This window comes from Diabrotica undecimpunctata, chromosome 1, assembly GCF_040954645.1.
Source record: "Diabrotica undecimpunctata isolate CICGRU chromosome 1, icDiaUnde3, whole genome shotgun sequence".
Lineage (NCBI taxonomy): Eukaryota > Metazoa > Arthropoda > Insecta > Coleoptera > Chrysomelidae > Diabrotica > Diabrotica undecimpunctata.
Genome location: NC_092803.1, coordinates 93425348 through 93445318, shown reverse-complemented (window position 1 = coordinate 93445318; position 19971 = coordinate 93425348). Strand labels below are relative to the sequence as shown.

The 19971-nt window shown below is 31.3% G+C and overlaps 1 protein-coding gene across 4 annotated transcripts in view; it reads right to left on the bottom strand.

Moving 5' to 3' along the window:
• Positions 1 to 19971, bottom strand: part of Zasp66 (PDZ_signaling and DUF4749 domain-containing protein Zasp66) — a 548712-nt gene that overhangs the window by 504362 nt on the left and 24379 nt on the right. The window contains exon 1 of one of the 4 annotated variants that reach the window (XR_011952064.1): positions 19289 to 19675. The exons of 1 other annotated variant lie outside the window; for it this stretch is intronic. Coding sequence is in view for 2 of the 3 variants with exons in the window: in XM_072545356.1 (XP_072401457.1) it covers positions 19289 to 19402 (114 nt within the window). In the remaining variant the exon portion in view is untranslated. Of the gene's footprint in view, positions 1 to 19288; positions 19678 to 19971 lie in introns of those variants that run through there. 2 more of the 4 variants (XM_072545356.1, XM_072545336.1) reach the window with 2 other exon arrangements.

Below are 19971 nucleotides of genomic sequence, written 5' to 3'. Positions count from 1 at the left end.
ACCAATTTGCCGGTAAAAAGTGTTTGTCTTTCTTGGCGTCGACACAACCGTAGAAACTTGAGTTTCAGCCTTTCTATAGTTCGTCAAGAAATGTTCCATCCGCGCTCGTTTGGACCATTAATGTTTATGGTATTGTAACTAGGCAAAATTAAAACTACGGTGGACTGTAAAACACTGGCTTTAATGCTGTTTAAACAAAAACATGATCGTCTTTTGTAAAATGAAAACTGTTTCTTGCACGAATTTATTGTCTTTTCCGAAACTGCCAACGGCTCTGCTGGTTGATGTCTAGTCTCGATCTCCCTGTCGTCTCCTCGGTGCGCGCACTGCTGGTTGAAGACACGCACACTGTTGCCGGTTGTACAAAAAGTCTAAGATAATTGTTTGCGGCGCAAACAGTCACTTTGGCTTTTTGGGATACTTCTTTATTCGACAAAAACGTACTTTTAATTGCGTGGTACATACGAGCAGTACTTTCGATTCTGGAACTTATTTCAGTTTCTTCAGTTCCTCTGTTCTCTATTTGTACTCCCAAGTATTTGTAAGTATCGACTTAATTAAGTGTATTTCCGTTAAGTGTTATCTTCGTTTGTTTTCTATTTTTTCCACATACCATTACTTTCGTCTTCTCATTATTGATCCTCAAATTTCGTTTAATTAGTGCATCGTTTCATACTTGTAAATTTCGATTAAGTGAGTTTCGGGTGAGTTATAGACGGCATAGGATCTTTATACATAGTAATTGTTCCATTGTGCATAGTGATTGTTTGATTTATCTGCAAGATATACAAACAAAAATAAGCTGCTCCTCGCCATCTGAACCCTCGAAAGGAACTTCCTTATGGTAGTTATCTTCATTAAATCTACCAGGATGACTCTTGCCTGCAAACACCGGTTAACTTGTGTGTGGATGTGGTCTGGTACAAGACTCATCACGCTTTCTTAGTTAACTTTACCATTCAAATCGCTCTTTTCTGAAGGGACAAGGTTTATTTATGTGAACTGAACATGTAAAGAAAAGTCAGTAAGCTATTACTTATAAAGATTATTGCAAATTTGACACTAACTCCACTTATATTGATTACATATTACCCCTAAATGGGAGATAAAACATTCAGAAGTATGTAATATTGGTGCAGTGGTATAATTCATGTTAGATAAGTTAATCATTCTTCCCTTTTTTGTGCACTACTATCCATTTTAACAAAAAAATATCTATTTTAGCACTTAAATATTTATTTTGAGATAACCTTCTATCCAGAATTATATGTAGTGCACAGATAAAACCAGAAATAAAATAATACAGAAGCTGTATACAAGATATCGTAAAACAATGGATGAAATAAAAAAAGTTCTTATTAACCGGATTCTTAAATAAATCGTATAAAGACATACTCACGTTAACAAAATACAAATTTCCGCATATTAAAAACCACATCCAACTTGGTAATGAAATCCTTTTGTATCTATAAAGCTATTTTTAGAAAAGCACATACCTACCAAAAACAGGTATTTGGTAGTATACATATCTATTACATACTGTAATGCGTATGAATCATAACAAAACCAAGGAGTCCGTATGAACCGTTTAGAATATACGCTGGAAATATACGACTTAATCCCATAGTTGCCAAACTATCAGAGCTTACTTAAACTGATATACTTATGGTTCCAATATACAGAGAAAAAGATCTGAACGACCCCTATAATATGATAATATATACACGTGAACTAAGCGATAGACATTCATAACACAGGGGTACTTGGGGCTCCACAAAATTTTTAAAAATTTATAGTATAGTGAAACTATACATGTTGATGAATCGACAGAGCCAATATTATGGAATGGTCAAGTGAGCTCCGTATATCGGTGTCCACTTAACCACGAAGCTCACTTGAACCTGAATTTAACATGGGCGGAATCCACTTTATGCAGTAGATATATATATATATATATATATATATATATATATATATATATATATATATATATATATATATATATATATATATATATATATATATATATATATATAGGGTGTTTGGTAGCTCGATGAAAATTTTTTTAGGGATAATAGGGGAGGCTATTTGCAAAATTTTTTGCTAATAATGTATCACTCAAACTGTTAAGGTTTCAGAAATAAAGTTTAATTTGTCAATATTCGAAAATAAGGCTGCTCGTCTATTTTATTTTTAAAAATAATTTTCTAAACGAGATACTTAGCTTATATATAAAATGTCTTACGTATTACTTGCTCAGATTGCAAAAACCCTTCGTTGAATCTTAATGCATTGTTAAAATAACCTTCATTAATGAAACGGGTAAGAAAGGTAAAACACAACAACGATACATCATGCTTTTTGCAAAATTTAGTAACAAGTAGTAACAAAAGTACACAAAACTTCAGAAAACAGTAATTGTTGTTCAAAATGAGAACCACCATTCCTAATGCACGGTCTTGCCCTGCGTCGTATTTCTGATGTGGTTACTTTTAACCTCAGTTCTGCCCTTATAATGTCAGCTGCTTCGATAATCCTTTCCATTAAGTGAGCTCTAGTTCGAATTGGAACTTGAGTTCCAACAAACAAGTTCTTTGAATCTGCCCCAGATGTGATAGTCACACGGTGTTAAATCGGGCGATCTAGCAGGCCACAAAATCGGTCCAGTTCGTCTGATCCAGCTATTGGGATAGTGATTGTTGAACCAAGCCGTAACAGCACGTGCACAATGTGCAGGGCATCCATCATGTTGGTACACCATTCTTCGTCTGAGGGCGAGGGGTAAATCTTCTAAGAGTGGTGGTAATTAATTCTCTAGAAAGTCTAAGTGCACTTGACTATTTAACCTGCCTGACAAAAGTAAGGTCCTATTAACTCTCGTCCGATAATTAAACGTTGAAACTAAATTTTTGCTGAAAAGGTTTAAAAATTTAGGCGGTAGGTGTGTTCTTTTTTAGAATCACTTTGCCGAGTACACTGGTATTACAACCACTAGACATATTTTATTATATACGCGTAGAAATAATATTTAAAGATTTCTATTAATGTTAACTTAAGATGTTTCTAATAATATTAAGAAATACACAATAATATTTCATTTAATTTGTATAAATGCATTATAAAGCGTTTTTATGAAGAACATTTGTTCGGAACACACTGTAACTGTAATCGAACGAAGTAATATTTTTTGGCATAAATTGGTAACATTTATTTGACAGTTGAGGTGTTAACACTTTTTATTTTACATTTTACATAAAATAAAATAAATATCTATGTATTCCATTTTACATCTTTATACGAGGCATACAAGCGGCCCAAATTGTTTTTAACAAGATTATTTTTTAACTTGTTAAACTGTTTGTTCGGGCTGTTAGGCCGTTGCCTTCTGAGATGAGTTCTCGACGTTTCGCCAACACTAGGGGTTGGCATCTTCTGGAGATGTTACTGCTTCGCTTGTAACCTGAAACTGACGCCGCGTTGTACTATGGAGGCAATATTTATATTTCCCACTCGCCTCCCCTCCACTGGTTTCGGCTTGAGGGGGCATGTAGTCGTTTGTAGTAGCTTTTCTTCTTCGTGTTTGGCGGGAAGGGTGTTTGTGAATTTTAATGGCCATAAAATATTTTGACGTGACAACGTCTTAAATTAGGTTGTGGCTCGGAGTCATTCATAAAAAAGTGTAACGCCCGCTCACGTCTGTTACAGTGAGTCACCGAACGAGAGAGAGGCCCGCCGGACCGGCGAATGCCTTGCGTCTCTCTCCCACTCAAACATGATCGGTCCTCTGCGCGCGCAGCACTAGAGAATTAGGCGCGTTGAATCGGTGCGTGCTTCCGTGCTTGTGTCTCTGTCTTTCTCGAGCGTTCTTGGCGTTCAAGACACATTACAGCAGAAACACTTCCTTTCATTTCATATTTCTCCTATCATCGTCCTATCCTCAACAAAATCACTCAAATAGAAATTAGTTAAGTTTAAGTTTACATGTACAATGTTTTAGTAAACAAAATATATTTCTATAGTTAAAATTTGTGCAATTCTTATTTTCATTCAATTCCTTGTTCCTATTGTGCAATTTAATAATATTCATATCAATAAATATTCTACCGAGAAAAAGACGTTGTCACGTAAAATCTTCGCCCGTAAAACCGACTTTACAGGCAACCGATTTTTTTTAACTCTTGTTTTGTTTCTATTTATTTACATTAAATAATAATTTGTTTTGTTGCATAATCCACTTTTGCAATAATTATGTGACCTATTTGATTTAAAATGGATTCAGGATTTTTTTATACTTTGGCAACTATGTCAACTTCGATCTCTGTCAATGATAATGTCGTGCAACGGTAAGTAAATTAAAAGAACTGTAGATTGTTTGTTAGCATAGCAGGTATATTGTTTTTTGTTTGTTACGCGTTCGGAGAATGACGATAGCTGATGGAAATTTTATGCGAAGAGTCAGTGTTGTAGGTTTACATTTTTATTTCATTCGTAAAACAGGGTGGTAGTACGCCTAGATACTTTTTAAACGTGAAATAGACGGTTGACGAATATTGACAAATTTAACTTTATTTCGAAAACCATAACAGTTTGAGCGATACATTATTAGCAAAAAATTTTGCTAATGGCGTCACCTATTATCCCTTAAAAAATTTCCATCGACCTACCAAACACCCTGTATATATATATATATATATATATATATATATATATATATATATATATATATATATATATATATCATATATATATATATATATATCATATATATATATATATATATATATATATCATATATATATATATATATATATATATATATATATATATATATATATATATACATATATATATATATATACAGGGTGAGTCACCACTAACGGGACGGAAGATTACAGCAAAACGGTAAAAGATTTTGAAAATTTTTTAAATGTATGGTATGTAGGTGGATAAAGGCTACATTTTAAAATTATTCTAAAATATACAGGGTGTCACAATAAAGTGCGGCGTATCAAAGTTATATTTTTTCTTATGGAACACCCTGTATTTTATTGGATTTTCTAATTGTCTGCAAAAAATAAGGTATAGTTTCATAAGACTTCCCTATACCTATGTACAGAGTGTTCTGAGTTATGTCGAATTTTCTTAAAATGTAAAACTTTAAACGATGACTCATTCTTAATTTATTTAAGCAATTCTAATAAAATTACTCATACATCAAAATAGCTGGATATTGGTCGAATGTATTTCATGATTAATTATTAAACATTTATTTACAGGGTGTTTAAAATTTGTAGTTTCATTATTGGATTATTCAATGTGTAATATAAGGCTTATTTTAAATGGAACACCCTGTATATTAATCAATTATTAAATTTAAAAAAATTTTCTTTTTCGAATGATATACGGATGTCCTATAACTAGGACTAATAGTTTTGCCGTAATTTAAAATTTTGTTAAACGGAAATAGATTTTAAATATTTATAATTGTTACTTTCGATTTTTAAACCCATCATATTAACATATTGTTATAAACGAAACCAGTGTAGTTGTAAATACATTCTTTGTAAATAAACTAAAATTTTTATGTCTTTGGATTTGTATTCGTTGGGAATAGGATAATTAGCATTAAAATGTGATGAAAAGAAAATAAAAAAATTTGTTGAAAATCTGATGTTTTTTAGATTTCCTACGATTCATCAAGTGAAAGGCAACTGCGCAAAGGTTACAGTTTTCAAAAATGACGTAGATATTAACGTTATGTTTAATTTTTTGTATTATTTTAAGTATTGAAATAAGTTTAATATTTAATAAAAATAAAACTGTAAAATATATGTATTTTGTTGAATTCATAATAATAATAATAATAATAATAAGATGTACCTATAACTTCTTACGTGCTTACGAGCACACACTCTTTTTTTGAAAACAATTAAATACATAACGAAACGGAAAGAATTTTAATAAAACAAATAATACAAACTGAATAATGAACATAAATAATCCAAAACTTAGTATAACTAAAAAATGTTCAGGTATGTAACAGATGTTCAAATTGCTTGCCATCTTGTGCAATACAACAAGCGATTCTATCTTCGAATGATTTACTTACATTATTTAACACCTCAGGAGTTATTGAAGCAAACGCGTTTGTAATTCTTAATTTCATGTCATCTCTAGTAGTAGGAGGTGTAGCATATACAATATTTTTAATATAACCCCACTTAAAAAAAATCCATCTTGGTTAGTCCTGGTTACCTAGGGGGCCAATTATATGAACCACCTCTACCTATCCATCTGTTTGTAAATTTTCTGTTAAGGTAGTTCCTAACATTACGTGAGAAATGAGCAGGAGCTCCGTCCAACTGGAGCCACATTTTTGTTCGTAGACTAAGTGGAAGGTTCTCAAGCAGTGTCCAAAAATCTTGTTTTAAAAAATTTAGCAAATTTGTCCCATTGAGATGTCCGTCAAAAAAATACGGGCCGATAACGTACTCGCCCATAATGCCGCCCCAAACATCAACACTCCATCGGTGTTGGCGATCAACAGTACGAAATAAATGTTTATTTTCTGTGTCATAATAATGAAAATTATGTCTATTTACTAGACCATTATTATGAAAAGTCGATTCGTCTGTAAATAATACACTTCTAAAAAAATCAGGATCTTCTCCAACTTTATCTAAAGTCCATAAACAAAAATTTAAACGGTTACCATAATCTTGTTCTGTCAAATGCTGGTGAAGTTGAATGTGATACGGATGAAAGTGGTTGGTCTTAAGTATTCTACATAGACTAGTTTGACTAATTTCTAATTCACCCGAAATTTTTCTTGTACTATTATTTGGGTTTTCCGTAACAGAAAGCAGGACATTAAGTTCGTTAACGTTGTCACCAATAACTGGTTTATTTTTGTTTACCTTTTCGTATGCAACATTACCAGTAGCACGGAATCTATTAAGCAATCTGTCAAAAACTTCCTTGTGTGGGTGTCTTCTATCAGGATACTTTTGAGCATAAACTTTAGAAGCTAAATTTTTGGAGACAATTTTCCAAATATTCTCCAATGCAAAGTACCATGTCAACTCTTTCATGAATAGCGTAATTCTTCATTTTTAGGAACAATGAAAGTTAAATATTACACACGAATGTTTAAATTTTGACAATTAACAGACAGTAATGTCAGAAAATGACAATGTCATACAATGACATTAACTAACTATATCTTTTGTTTGTGTCGCCAACCTCCGTTAATGGGGACGGCATAGGAAGAAGAAGATCTTTTGTTTTGAAATTAATATACCGATGAAGAGTTTAAATAATTGTAAATTACGCAAAAACTATGAAACTTAAGTATAGGACATCTTTATACCGTTCAAAAGAGGAAATTTTTTTAGTATTACGTGTTTGGGACTTTTGATTTTGTATAATATAGAATTTTAGGTCAGTCTTGCAACAGTATGTTCTTAGTTGCAACCTGTAAGACTAATGGACTCGCCCAAGTGGCAATGTACAAGGGGAGTAAGGTTGTAGAGAGAAGTTGTTATAATGGAGGAAATAACATAACATTGTAAATTTGTTTGGTTAAATAAAAAGTTGCAAATATCCGTTGGGATATTAATTTTGGCAAAGAAAACCTATGTTAAGAAAAGTTAAAGTTTGTAGCATAATCATTGCGATTAATTAATATCCATGGTGTTCCATTTAAAATAAGCCCCATATTAGATATTGAATAATCCAAAATTGAAACTAAGTTTTTAACACCCTGTAAATAAATGTTTAATAATCAATAATGGAATAAATTTAACCATTAACCAACTATTTCGCTGTAAGAGAAAATTTGTTATAATTACTTAAATAAGTCGAGAATGGGTCTTCTTTAAAAAAATTTTTTTTGCTTATAATGTAGTAAGTTGTGGTTTATTTTGTATTATTTGTTTTATTAAAATTCTTTCTGATTCGTTGTGCATCAGCAAGTAAAAGTATAAAGTATACACATTTCATTTATAACAAATATGTCAAAATGATGGGTTCAAAAATCGAGAGTAACAACTATAAATATTTTGAAATCAAAAAGAAAATTTTAAATTACGCAAAATCTATCACTCCTAGTTATAGGACATCCATATACCATTCGAAAGTGGAAAAATTTTTTAATATAATAATTCGATAATATACAGGGTGTTCCATTTTAAATAAGCCTTATATTACACATTGAATATTCCAATAATGAAACTACAAATTTTGAACACCCTGTAAATAAATGTTTAATAATTAATCATGAAATACATTTAACCAATATCCAACTATTTAGAGGTATAACCAATTTTATTAGAATTTCTTAAATAAGTTAGGAATAAGTCTTCGTTTAAAGCTTTACATTTTTAGAATATTCCACATAACTCAGAACACTCTGTACATAGGTATAGGGAAATCTTATGAAACTATACCTAATTTTTTGCTGACAATTAGAAAATGTAATAAAATATAGGGTGTCCCATAAGAAAAAATATAACTTTGATACGCCGCACTTTATTGGGACGCCCTGTATATTTCAAAATAATTTTAAAATGTAGCCCTTATCAATCTTCAAACTATAAATTTAAAATTTTTTCAAAATCTTTTAGCGTTTCGCTGTAATCTTCCGTCCCGTTAGTGGTGACTCACCCTGTATATAGGGAGAGAGAGAGAAATGTAGCCATAAGCTCCCCTACTACTAAGAGTCAGCAGATTCCGACGTCCGATGTTATAAAAAGGATGAAATCAATATTTTTATTATTATGTTTCCATAGTCACTTTTAAAAATGATTAAATGTAGTAGTTTGTAGTATTTCTCAAAATTATAACTTTTAATTTCGAAATAAAGATTTTTTTGGGAAACTTAACGTTGAAGAAACATTTCTGGCGCTGCGAACCACATGATATTTCATACAGAAACTTAGTCGTTTCCTGGTCTACATTAGTTTGATGAAATCCTGAAGAACCTGGTAAAAGAGAAAAATGTATTGGAAATCAAATACGTTCATCCTTGCGTCAGTTTTTCCTTTCTTTACCATTATTTATGAGCATTTATTATTTTTATTGAATTTTTAAACATTTACATTGAATTTATTTTATATTATTTGAAATACTTTTACTTCAACGAATTTATATATATTTGCATTTCTATTTTTACGTGTTTGCATATATTTTATGAGTACATTGAATGATATTTTCCAAAATAGTATCAAAAATTTAAGTTTTGCTATTCGATAATTTAAATTTGAAAATAAAAAGAAATCTACAAACCTCTAAATCCAAGCCTGCATCTAAATCACATTCCAAAATGCCGATGACCAATAGCGATATTGCTAGTCTTTACTCAACTCTGCCCGAATTCTCTTCTGGAGACAACCTCTCCACCTTTATCAAAGCAGTGGATAGTTTTATAGTTTTCTTAGGCACCCAAGATTTAAATCCGTCCCAAGAGTTTATCTTAAATTCCCAGATCGTATCTCGAATTAAAGGAGAATCTAGAAATTTCCTAAATTATTCTAATAAAACCAATTGGACAGAGATTCGTCCAGCCTTATTAACCAAATACGGAGACAGACGTTCCGAAGACATATTAGTAACACAGTTATCCACCACCGTCCAAAAACATAGTTAATTTTACGACAATCATCATCAAAGAATAACTACAAATCTGAATGACTTACTTCAACACATCACCCTAAACGACAATCCCGCGAGAGTAACTTTTAAAACTCCATACTTTAAAAACATTGCCCTTAAAACCTTCTGTACTGGAATCAATGAGCTTTATTGCGAATACTTATCGCATTTTGAACTAAATTCCCTAAAGGAAGCCCTTCAAAAGTGTATTGCATATGATAATCACAAAAATCAGCAACAATACATGAACTTCCTTAAGAGCCAACAAAACAAAAAGCCCACAATGAAAAATAAACCCTATCAATCTTTGAATAATCAAATATCCACAAACTTCCAACCCACACACTCAAACTTCCAACCCACGCATTCAAATTATGTGAGACCTTCGACTCACAACACGCATTTCCACAATACAGAGCCCAACTTTAACTTCTCTCCACAACAGAACTACAATTTTCCTCAGAGACAAAATTTCGGTTCTTACGAACAAAATCATTCCTTCCAACGAAATAATGTCCCGAAAAATGCCCAACAAAGATTAAACAAATACAAAGCTCCTCGACCCCAACTAAATTTTGCCACTCCAAAGAGCGGTATTCAAACTACCACAACCAGAAATCATCAGCCGATGACAATCAGAACTAATAGAAGCCACAATTTTAATATAGATTCGAATGATATCCAATATTTTGGAAACGATTTCGAAAATTATGAATCCGAAGAAGAGCCCGATTTGCCCGACGAAAATCACCAGGATTTTGAAGCCATCCCGTTAGACGAGCATCCACCCCCAGTATAAACCTACATAATATAGAAAGTTGTCCTGCGTTACCCTGCTTCGTCACACCCAAAACACATCTACGCGTTTTGATTGACACCGGCGGATCCCATTCAATTATAAATCCTCAAGCTCTCAGTCTATTTGATAAAAAACATATTTATCGAAAACCTTTTTCGCTAACGTCAATGAAAATTACTCCTAAACATGAATTAAATATTAAGACGCCACTATTCCTAGAATATGGAATTCCACAAACATTCGACGTAAAAATCGCCGACTTCAGTCAGCACTTTGATATCCTACTAGGTAATTACGACTTAAAGAGATTCCATGCCACTATTAACTATGCAAATCATACTTTAACCTTTGAGAATCCCCACGTCAGCATTACATTACAAACAATATATCAGAAAATTCCCGTAAACATAAATAACGGCGAAGTTTTATTGCGTGCAAGACAATTTCAAGGTATCAAAATTCCCCATTCCATTCACGTTGCAAAAAATGGCTTTATAGAAACTATAAACCTAGTATTTCCGACGAAATTTGATAAAAGAATTGAAGTCGAGAACTTCTGTAATTACGAAATCGCAAAAATTCCCACACATTTTAATGAAAATAAAATACGAACTTCGCACTTAAACAACGAAGAAAAGTATAAAATTATAAATCTTTGCAAGAAATATAAGGATGTATTTTACGACGAAAACAAAAATTTAACTTTCACGTCAGCTGTCAGACACGAAATCAAAACGAAGGATGAAAATCCAATTTATGTAAAGGGATTTCGGCATCCCAAAGCAATGCAGGAAGAAATCAAAAAAACAAATAAATAATTTATTAGATAATAAGTTAATTTCACCCTACTCAGCTCCAGTTTGAATAGTACCAAAAAAAAGCTGATGCCTCAGGTCAGAAAAAATTTAGGTTAGTAATTGACTACAGGAAGCATAATGATCATACTGAAAGTGATCGTTACCCACTTCCTCAGATAGATGAGATACTGGATAACTTAGAAAAAGCCGGTTATTTCACAACCTTAGATTTAGCTCAAGGTTACCATCAGATTCAAGTTCATCTGGATTCTATTCGGAAAACAGCTTTTTCAGGAACGCATGGTCACTTTGAATTTTTACGTAGGCCCTTTGGTTTAAAGAATAGCCCAGCAACATTAGAACTGTTAATGGACAATATTCTTAGATCCTTTATTCATAAGTTTTGCTTCGTCTACATGGACAATGTCATTATTTTTTCTTAGTAACTGCAAGAACACTTAGCTCATATTGCAACTATTTTTGACACTTTCAGAAAAAATACTTTAAAAATTCAGTTAGACAAATCCGAGTTCCTCACGAAAGAAGTTTTTTTCTTAGGCCACGTAGTGAAAACCGAAGGAATCAAACCTAACCCAGCGAAAATCGAAGCTATACAAAAAAATCGGTTGCCTGTAAAGTCGGTTTTACAGGCGAAGATTTTACGTGACAACGTCTTTTTCTCGGTAGAATATTTATTGATATGAATATTATTAAATTGCACAATAGGAACAAGGAATTGAATGAAAATAAGAATTGCACAAATTTTAACTATAATTTATTTGAAATTTTTTTCGATATATCAATTAGTTGAGGAGATATCGATCATTGAAGTTATTGTTTGCTACCAGTATTTTATATATTTATTTTTTTCAGTTATAAAAAATTACTATTTCCAATTGTGTCTACCAAGTATGGTCACATGTATTTGCCTACATATTAAATAATAATAAGTACAGATAATGTTATGTGACGTTCACTTCTGATTATATATATTTTAATATTTTTAATTTTAAAGAATCAATTTGAAAATCAAAACACTTATTCAGATCGAGGGTTCAAATTTTTGCTAAATAAATTTGAAATTAATTAAAATTTGTAATTGTAAATGGTAAAGTTGAAAATTAAAACATTTACTAAAATTGGAATTTGAAATTCTTGCTAAACACAGTTAAATTCTAACTCCGCGCGTGGTGATTGGTCGGTTTAGTTCGTTTGTTTGGTCGCCCTGTTTTGACAGGTTAGAAGTTATAATTTGTTATTTTAAATGTTTGACTAGCAATACGCGCTGTTTCTTCTCAATCGACTGAATTACGATTGATTGCAGAGTGATTTAAACTAATAATTTACTTAACACTATCAACATTTGTCAATAGTATGACATAACCTATAAACTCAGTTTCTCAACTTTTGTGTCAATCTAACAATTAATCAATCAATCATAGTTTACGATAATGAAATATTAGTGTACAATTATTTACCTTTATTATTGTAGTTGTTGTAAATGACGAATCTAAGCACTCCACATTTTCACTACAGACACAGCTGACGATACTTTAACCACACGTGTGAACTTGTATTATGACGCTTTCTCGGTTTTCCAACGCCAAGCACGCACCGATTCAACGCGCCTAATTCTCTAGTGCCGCGCGCAGCGGACCGATCATGTTTGAGTGGGAGAGAGACGCAAGGCATTCGCCGGTCCGGCGGGCCTCTCTCTCGTTCGGTGACTCACTGTAACAGACGTGAGCGGGCGTTACACTTTTTCTTGAATGACTCCGAGCCACAACCTAATTTAAGACGTTGTCACGTCAAAATACCCTTTACCAAAAACAGTAAAAGAAATTAAATCATTTCTTGGATTAATCGGTTACTGCCGAAGATTCATAAGCAATTTTGCAAAAATAACGTTCCCATTTTCAAAATGTACTAGAAAAGGAGCAACTATTGGCCTTACTAATCCAAATTATTTGAAATGTTTTGCAAAATGCAAATAATTGTTAACTAATTGCCCAGTTCTACAATATCCAGACTTCGAAAAGCCTTTTGTACTGACTACAGACGCCTCTAATATAGCAATAGGATCAGTACTATCTCAAAACAACCACCCTATTGTCTACTATTCTAGAACTCTTAATTCCGCAGAACAAAACTACTTCACCATCGAAAAAGAACTTTTAACCATACTAGATTCTTGTAAATACTTCCGTATGTACCTATACAATCAAAAATTCACTATAGAAACAGATCACAATCCTCTCGTATGGATCTACAAAATTAAAGACCCAACTTCTAGACTAGCCCGATGGAGACTTAAACTAGAAGAATATGATTTTGAAGTCAAATGTAAAAAAGGCAAAGAGAATCAAGTCGCTGATGCTTTTAGCCGAGTCCAAATAAATGCCCTAAGCTCTTATCCAATTAATTTATCCTCAAACCAAATTATTTTTAAATCAGAGTCAAATAATTTTGAAATTCAATACAAAAGAATTTTTAACAAACACCGTTACACTGTCACTTTGACAAATAATTGGAAAACAGAAATAGCAAATACCTTCCAAAATATCCTTAGACCAAACCAAAAATTTGCAATGACAATCCCTCACGAATTTAGACCTTCGATCTGCAACTATTTTAAAGAAAAAATAGTTAGTCAAAGCAATATTTTGCAATATACTACTTCAGGGCATAGAAGAAGAAAATCAAAAAATAGAGTGTATAAAAAAATATCACGTAGAAAACCACAACGGAATTATTGAAACGTACAAACACTTAAAACAAAAATTTTATTGGCCCACAATGCAGACAACTATTTCGAATTTTATCAATAAATGCGAAATTTGCCTAAAAAATAAATACGAACGACGTCCTTACAAACTTCCCCAATTAGTACCATTGTTAGGTCAAAAACCTTTTGATATATTACATATCGATCTATTCCACTGCAATAAAAACCTGTATCTCACAATAATAGATTCCGGTTTCAAATACAGTCAATGCTATAAGCTCACCGACAAAACTTCCATTTCCATACTAAATAAATTGAGACACTACTTTTCGCACCACAATTATCCAAAAAATATTGTATGCTACAGCGGCATCGAATTCAATTCCGCAGTTATTAAAGAATTCTTAAATATCCACAAAATTGAAATACATTTTACAACAGTAAACAATTCCTTCTCAAACTCTCCTGTAGAGCGTTTTCATTCAACTCTCATTGAAAAACTTAGGACCTTACAAGCCCAAAACCCAAATTATTCGTTAGATGACATTCTAACTCATGCCATTCTCATTTACAACCAATCAATCCACAGTTCCATAGATTATTCCCCTTTCTCAATTCTGTACGGATCCTATGCAGAAGAAATACATTTCGACTTTGATCTTCCGATATATGAAACATATATTCAAAGACATAAAGAAGAACTCAAACCTTTTATTGCAGAACTATATAATAAACAAAAACAAAAGATGCAACAACTCTTAGATAAACAAAACGAAAATGCCGAAGATATTCCGGAAATAGACCTCACAAAATCCCTATATGTCTCTAAGAAAAAAACATAAGTCTAAATTACAAGCCCCTTTCTCCACTATTCATCCAAAAAAACAAGATAAAACAAAAATTGTCGGTGAAACAGATAAACAAAATGTAACAAGCACTTACCTTAAATATGTAAAACGAATACGAAAACATGTAGAAAAACCTACTCAAGACACAAATCTTTCACAGGACAAGCCTCGCCCTGGTCTATCCACTCAGTATTCAGGAGATTCCGAATAACGGTTATTTGACTTAAATTTATTAAAATCACACATTATAATCTCTATAGAAAATAAACAAAATGAAATTATTAAAAAATTTAATAACCAAATATCTTTTCTAAACTCTTTTAACACGATATTCGACAAACTTTTAGAAAAACTAAATTCAGATAATTCAATTCTCATATCTGCACTTAACAAATTATCAGCTCATTTCGACAGCTATATCATTCTACACAATGAGATAAATCTCCAAAATATAAACGAATTTCTAATGAAACTTATTAGAACCATTACTTTATCTAAACTAAATATCTCTAATATAGAATTACTCACTTTAAAGGAAATAATAGACCCTAAAGAAAACCTTCTCAAAATTTTTCCCAGAAATTAAATCCCCAATAGTAATGAACACCCTTATCAACTTATAGAGTCAACAAGAACTTTAGTTTGTGTAACTTCAAATACAATGCTCATAATAATTAAAATCCCTATACTCCATGAAATTCCTTACACTACCTATTCCAAACAAAGATCATGTTATGATTCTGCCACCTGCAAGCTACTATACAAATAATAAATGGTTCGACACTTGCATAGGACAAGGCGATAACATAGTCTGTTCCAACTATGTACAATCTAAATGTAACATACCCAATGTAGATAATTGCACAAAAACATTAATCACTGAGAACTTTTTCCAAGAGACCAGCAAAGTCATATTACTAGGAATAGTTCACCCGATGAGAATCCAGCAGATAGAAATTAATTCAACACTCGTCTTGACGACAGATGTACCAATATTGATTGAAGGTATTAAATTTAATAAAAAGACGTCACAAGACATTTCCATTCCAAAGATTGTTCCAATAAAATTAATACCAAACCATGAGATGAAAATCGAAAAATTAACAATCCCAGAGACACATGGTCAAATTTAACCACTAGATACCATAGACGTACTACCCCTATTATCAATAGGACTCAGCACCACTTCTGTTATAATATTTTTAACTATTTTAGCTTTCCTAATAATCTTCCTGATTAGGAAAAGAAAAGGAATTTCCAAAATCCCATTTGGAGAAAAATTGCGTCCTACCCAGATCCAGATATTGGACGAGCTGATAGCTGAAGTAACCAAAACTTCGAGGACGAAGTCCCAACCAATGAAGGGAGGAGAAATGTAGCCAAAAGCTCCCCTACTATTAAGAATCAGCAGATTCCGACGTCCGATGTTATAAAAAGGAAGAAATCAATATTTTTATTATTATTGTAATTATTATGTTTCAATAGTCACTTTTAAAAATCATTAAATGTAGTAGTTTGTAGTATTTCTCTAAATTGTAACTTTTAATTTCGAAATAAAGATTTTTTTGAGAAACGTTGAAGAAACATTTCTATATATATATATATATATATATATATATATATATATATATATATATATATATATATATATATATATATATGTATATATATATTCTAACTATATATATATATATATATATATATATATATATATATATATATGTATATGTATATATAGATAAATAGATAGTAGTAAATAAATAGTTTATATAAATTAGATCCGCTTGTTTTATTTAGAATCATTAAAATATTACAAATTTTACTTTTAGAACCCTGTAGTTTCATGAGTTAAGTATTTCTATAGTATTTTATATATTTATAAAATCGTATATGCTAAAATTAGAATTTAAATAGTGTAAGTAAACCCTCTGTACTTAAAGACTACTGCCATAGTTATTCAATACCAAAACAATTTATCGAAGAGGAAAGCTACATATTTTTACTTATACAGGGTGTTTCAAAAATGTATGTCATAAATTAAATCACGCATTCCGGGGACAAAAATAAATTGATTAAATCCAACTTACCTTTGTACAAAAGTGTACATAAAAAAGTTACAGCCCTTTGAAGTTACAAAATAAAAATTGTTTTTTTGCACTATCTCATAAATTATTTGACATTTTGTAATAAAAATGGACACGTTACTTTTTTGTTCTGAAAGTTGCTTGACACGTTACTTTTTTTTGCCTCCTATCCCTTATGCAGTAAAATACCCCAATCGAAATATACCCGATAGACGATTATTTCTGACCATGTCGTTTACGGGCAACGGGTACATTCCAACCGCAAGTTGCTGGCAATAGTGGTCGTCCAATAATGGATGCAACTGATGAAGACATTTTAAAAATCATTGAAGAAGTCCCTGGAACAAGTACAAGGGTAATAGCTGCTCAACTAAATGTTCCTCACGTAAGGGTTTGAAGGCGCTTGAAGAATCAGCAGCTTAAACCCTATCACTTAACAACGGTTCAAGAGTTATTGGTTGAAGATTATCCTAAAAGGATTGGATTTTGCGATTGGTTGTTAATGGAAAACACTCGAAATGTTAGGTAATTTTATTAGAAATATTTTGTTTACCGACGAGGCTACCTTCAGTAGAAATGGAATAACAAACCACCATAACGAGCACATTTGGGCAGACAAAAACCCTCACGCCAAAAAAACGACTCATCACCAAAGGACTTTCAAAGTTAATGTTTGGGCAGGAATTGTGGATAACAATCTAATAGGCCCAGTATTCCTTCCAAATAATTTAAATGGTGATAATTATTTGCAGTTCTTAGCAAACGATTTACAAGAGTATTTGGTAGAAGTGAATATTGCTATAAGGCAAAATATGTGGTTCTACAAGATGGCGCTCCACCGCATTACAGTAATAAAGTCCGGGAATACCTTTGCAGGCAGTATCCTGGTCGGTGGATTGGAAGGGGCCGTGACGCACCTATTTCTTGGCCACCCAGTAGTCCAGGTATTAACCCATGTACTTTTGCTTTTGGGGGTTTATAAAAGAGAAAGTGTATTCTGTAACAATAGAGGACGAACAACAATTGAGGGTTAGAATAATTGAAGCTGCAAATCAATTTCATCAGAAAAATATGATTTTTCAGCGCATTAAAACGATATCGAACGTGTATTGAAGAAAATAGGAATCATTTTGAACATTTATTGTAATATCATATTTATAGAGGTTATAGACAGTTTTGTACTCGTTAATTCATTTAAGCCTTTTATTAAGTTGCATGTAATTTTTTAAAGGTTAATGAAAAGGGCCGTAACTCAATAAAAACTGTTTTTTAAAAAAAAGTGATAGGAGGCAAAATTTTTTTAAAAATAATGTGTTAAACTAATGATGCCACAAAATTCATTTGATTTGAACATAATCAAAAGTTTGGGGGGATTTAGGGCTGCACACCCCCTTAAAATTTTTCTGTGCGTTTAGATTTTCTTGTTTCTTTTGTATGAAAAATGCTTTCAGAACAAAAATGTAACGTGTCCATTTTTATTACAAAATGTCAAGTAGTTTAGGAGATAATGCAAAAAAAAACAATTTTTATTTTGTAACTTCAAAGAGCTGTAACTTTTTTTGTGTACACTTTTGTATTAAGGTAAGTTGGATTCAATCAATTTATTTTTGTCCCCGAAATGCGTGATTTAATTTATGACATACCTTTTTGAAACATCCTATATATATATATATATATATATATATATATATGGGTGTACGTATAAATTTATCATAAAAATTTGCCATCTAAAGAAATTATTATATTTTATGGAATAAGTTAAGATATTTAATTGTATTGAGTAAGTTACAGCTCAACTAATTTTTAAGCTGACTTGGTTCTACAGAAATATTGTTGATCCTTCGTTCATAAAAGTAAAGTGGACATTCTGTAAGTATGCGCTAGACTATTTTTTGGCGTCTACAGTATATATCTGATACATTACTTGAATGACCATTATGCAATATTTTAAAAGAATATTTTTTTAAATGATCAAAAATTTAGTCCTTAGAAATTATTGCAATACAAATTTAAATTTACTATTATATACATTTAGATCCACATTTTAAATGCGAATCACCTTACTCAAAACACAAATCTTAATTAAAAACACAAATATGTCACTAGTACAAAAGATACAATACATTATATAAAAGTTTCTATATTTACGTTTTGTTCTTTAATTTTAATTCAATTTTATTCTACAAAATGTATATTATGAAAGAGAAGACAAAATTATTATGATAAAAGGTTGTTTCCTATTATAATATGTCGAAAGAAAAAGTTAAATATTATTTTATATATGGATAATTAATGCTATTACAAATAACACTGTTTTGTATACTCCCCACAAATAATTTATACCGCACAAATTACTACTTTTTTGGTGATAGTAAAAAACTTACTTTTGTAACGATCAGTGGTGTTTTAACATCAGATCCTCCAACCAAACTGAAACCCCAATGTTCTGTAGGGGTGTTTCTCCTGAGATTTAAAACAACTTCATGTATTTTTCCCATGGATTAAAAACTTTCTATGTTCACTAAACTTACACGCTGAACAGTATAATATACCTACTACTACTTGTACTTTATGATGCAATTTTGTTTTAAATAAAGTTTAAAAATAACTATCGGATGAGAAAAGTTATTTTAGAGCTTGGAAGCTAGTCGATTAAATTTTTAATTATTTTAGGTTGTTTATGATACTTGTATCGTTTTTTAAACGAAGTTTTTGCGGATAGGTTCTGAATTATAGACACATTTTCTAAGTGGTTGCAATCTAGGATAGTTCTAAGATGAAGGTAGGTGAAACATTGTAAGCACTGAATCAAAAATAACTTGGCTCGATCGAAATCGTACGCATTACGTTTTTTTCCCTTGACTTTTTGCACTTAGATTCATCTTTATAAAGAACAGAATGTCGTTGCAGTTATCTATACAATTACGATTTTTAAGATACGCTCATATATATATATATATATATATATATATATATATATATATATATATATATATATATTTATGTATATATATATATATACATATATATATATATATATATATATATATATATATATATATATATT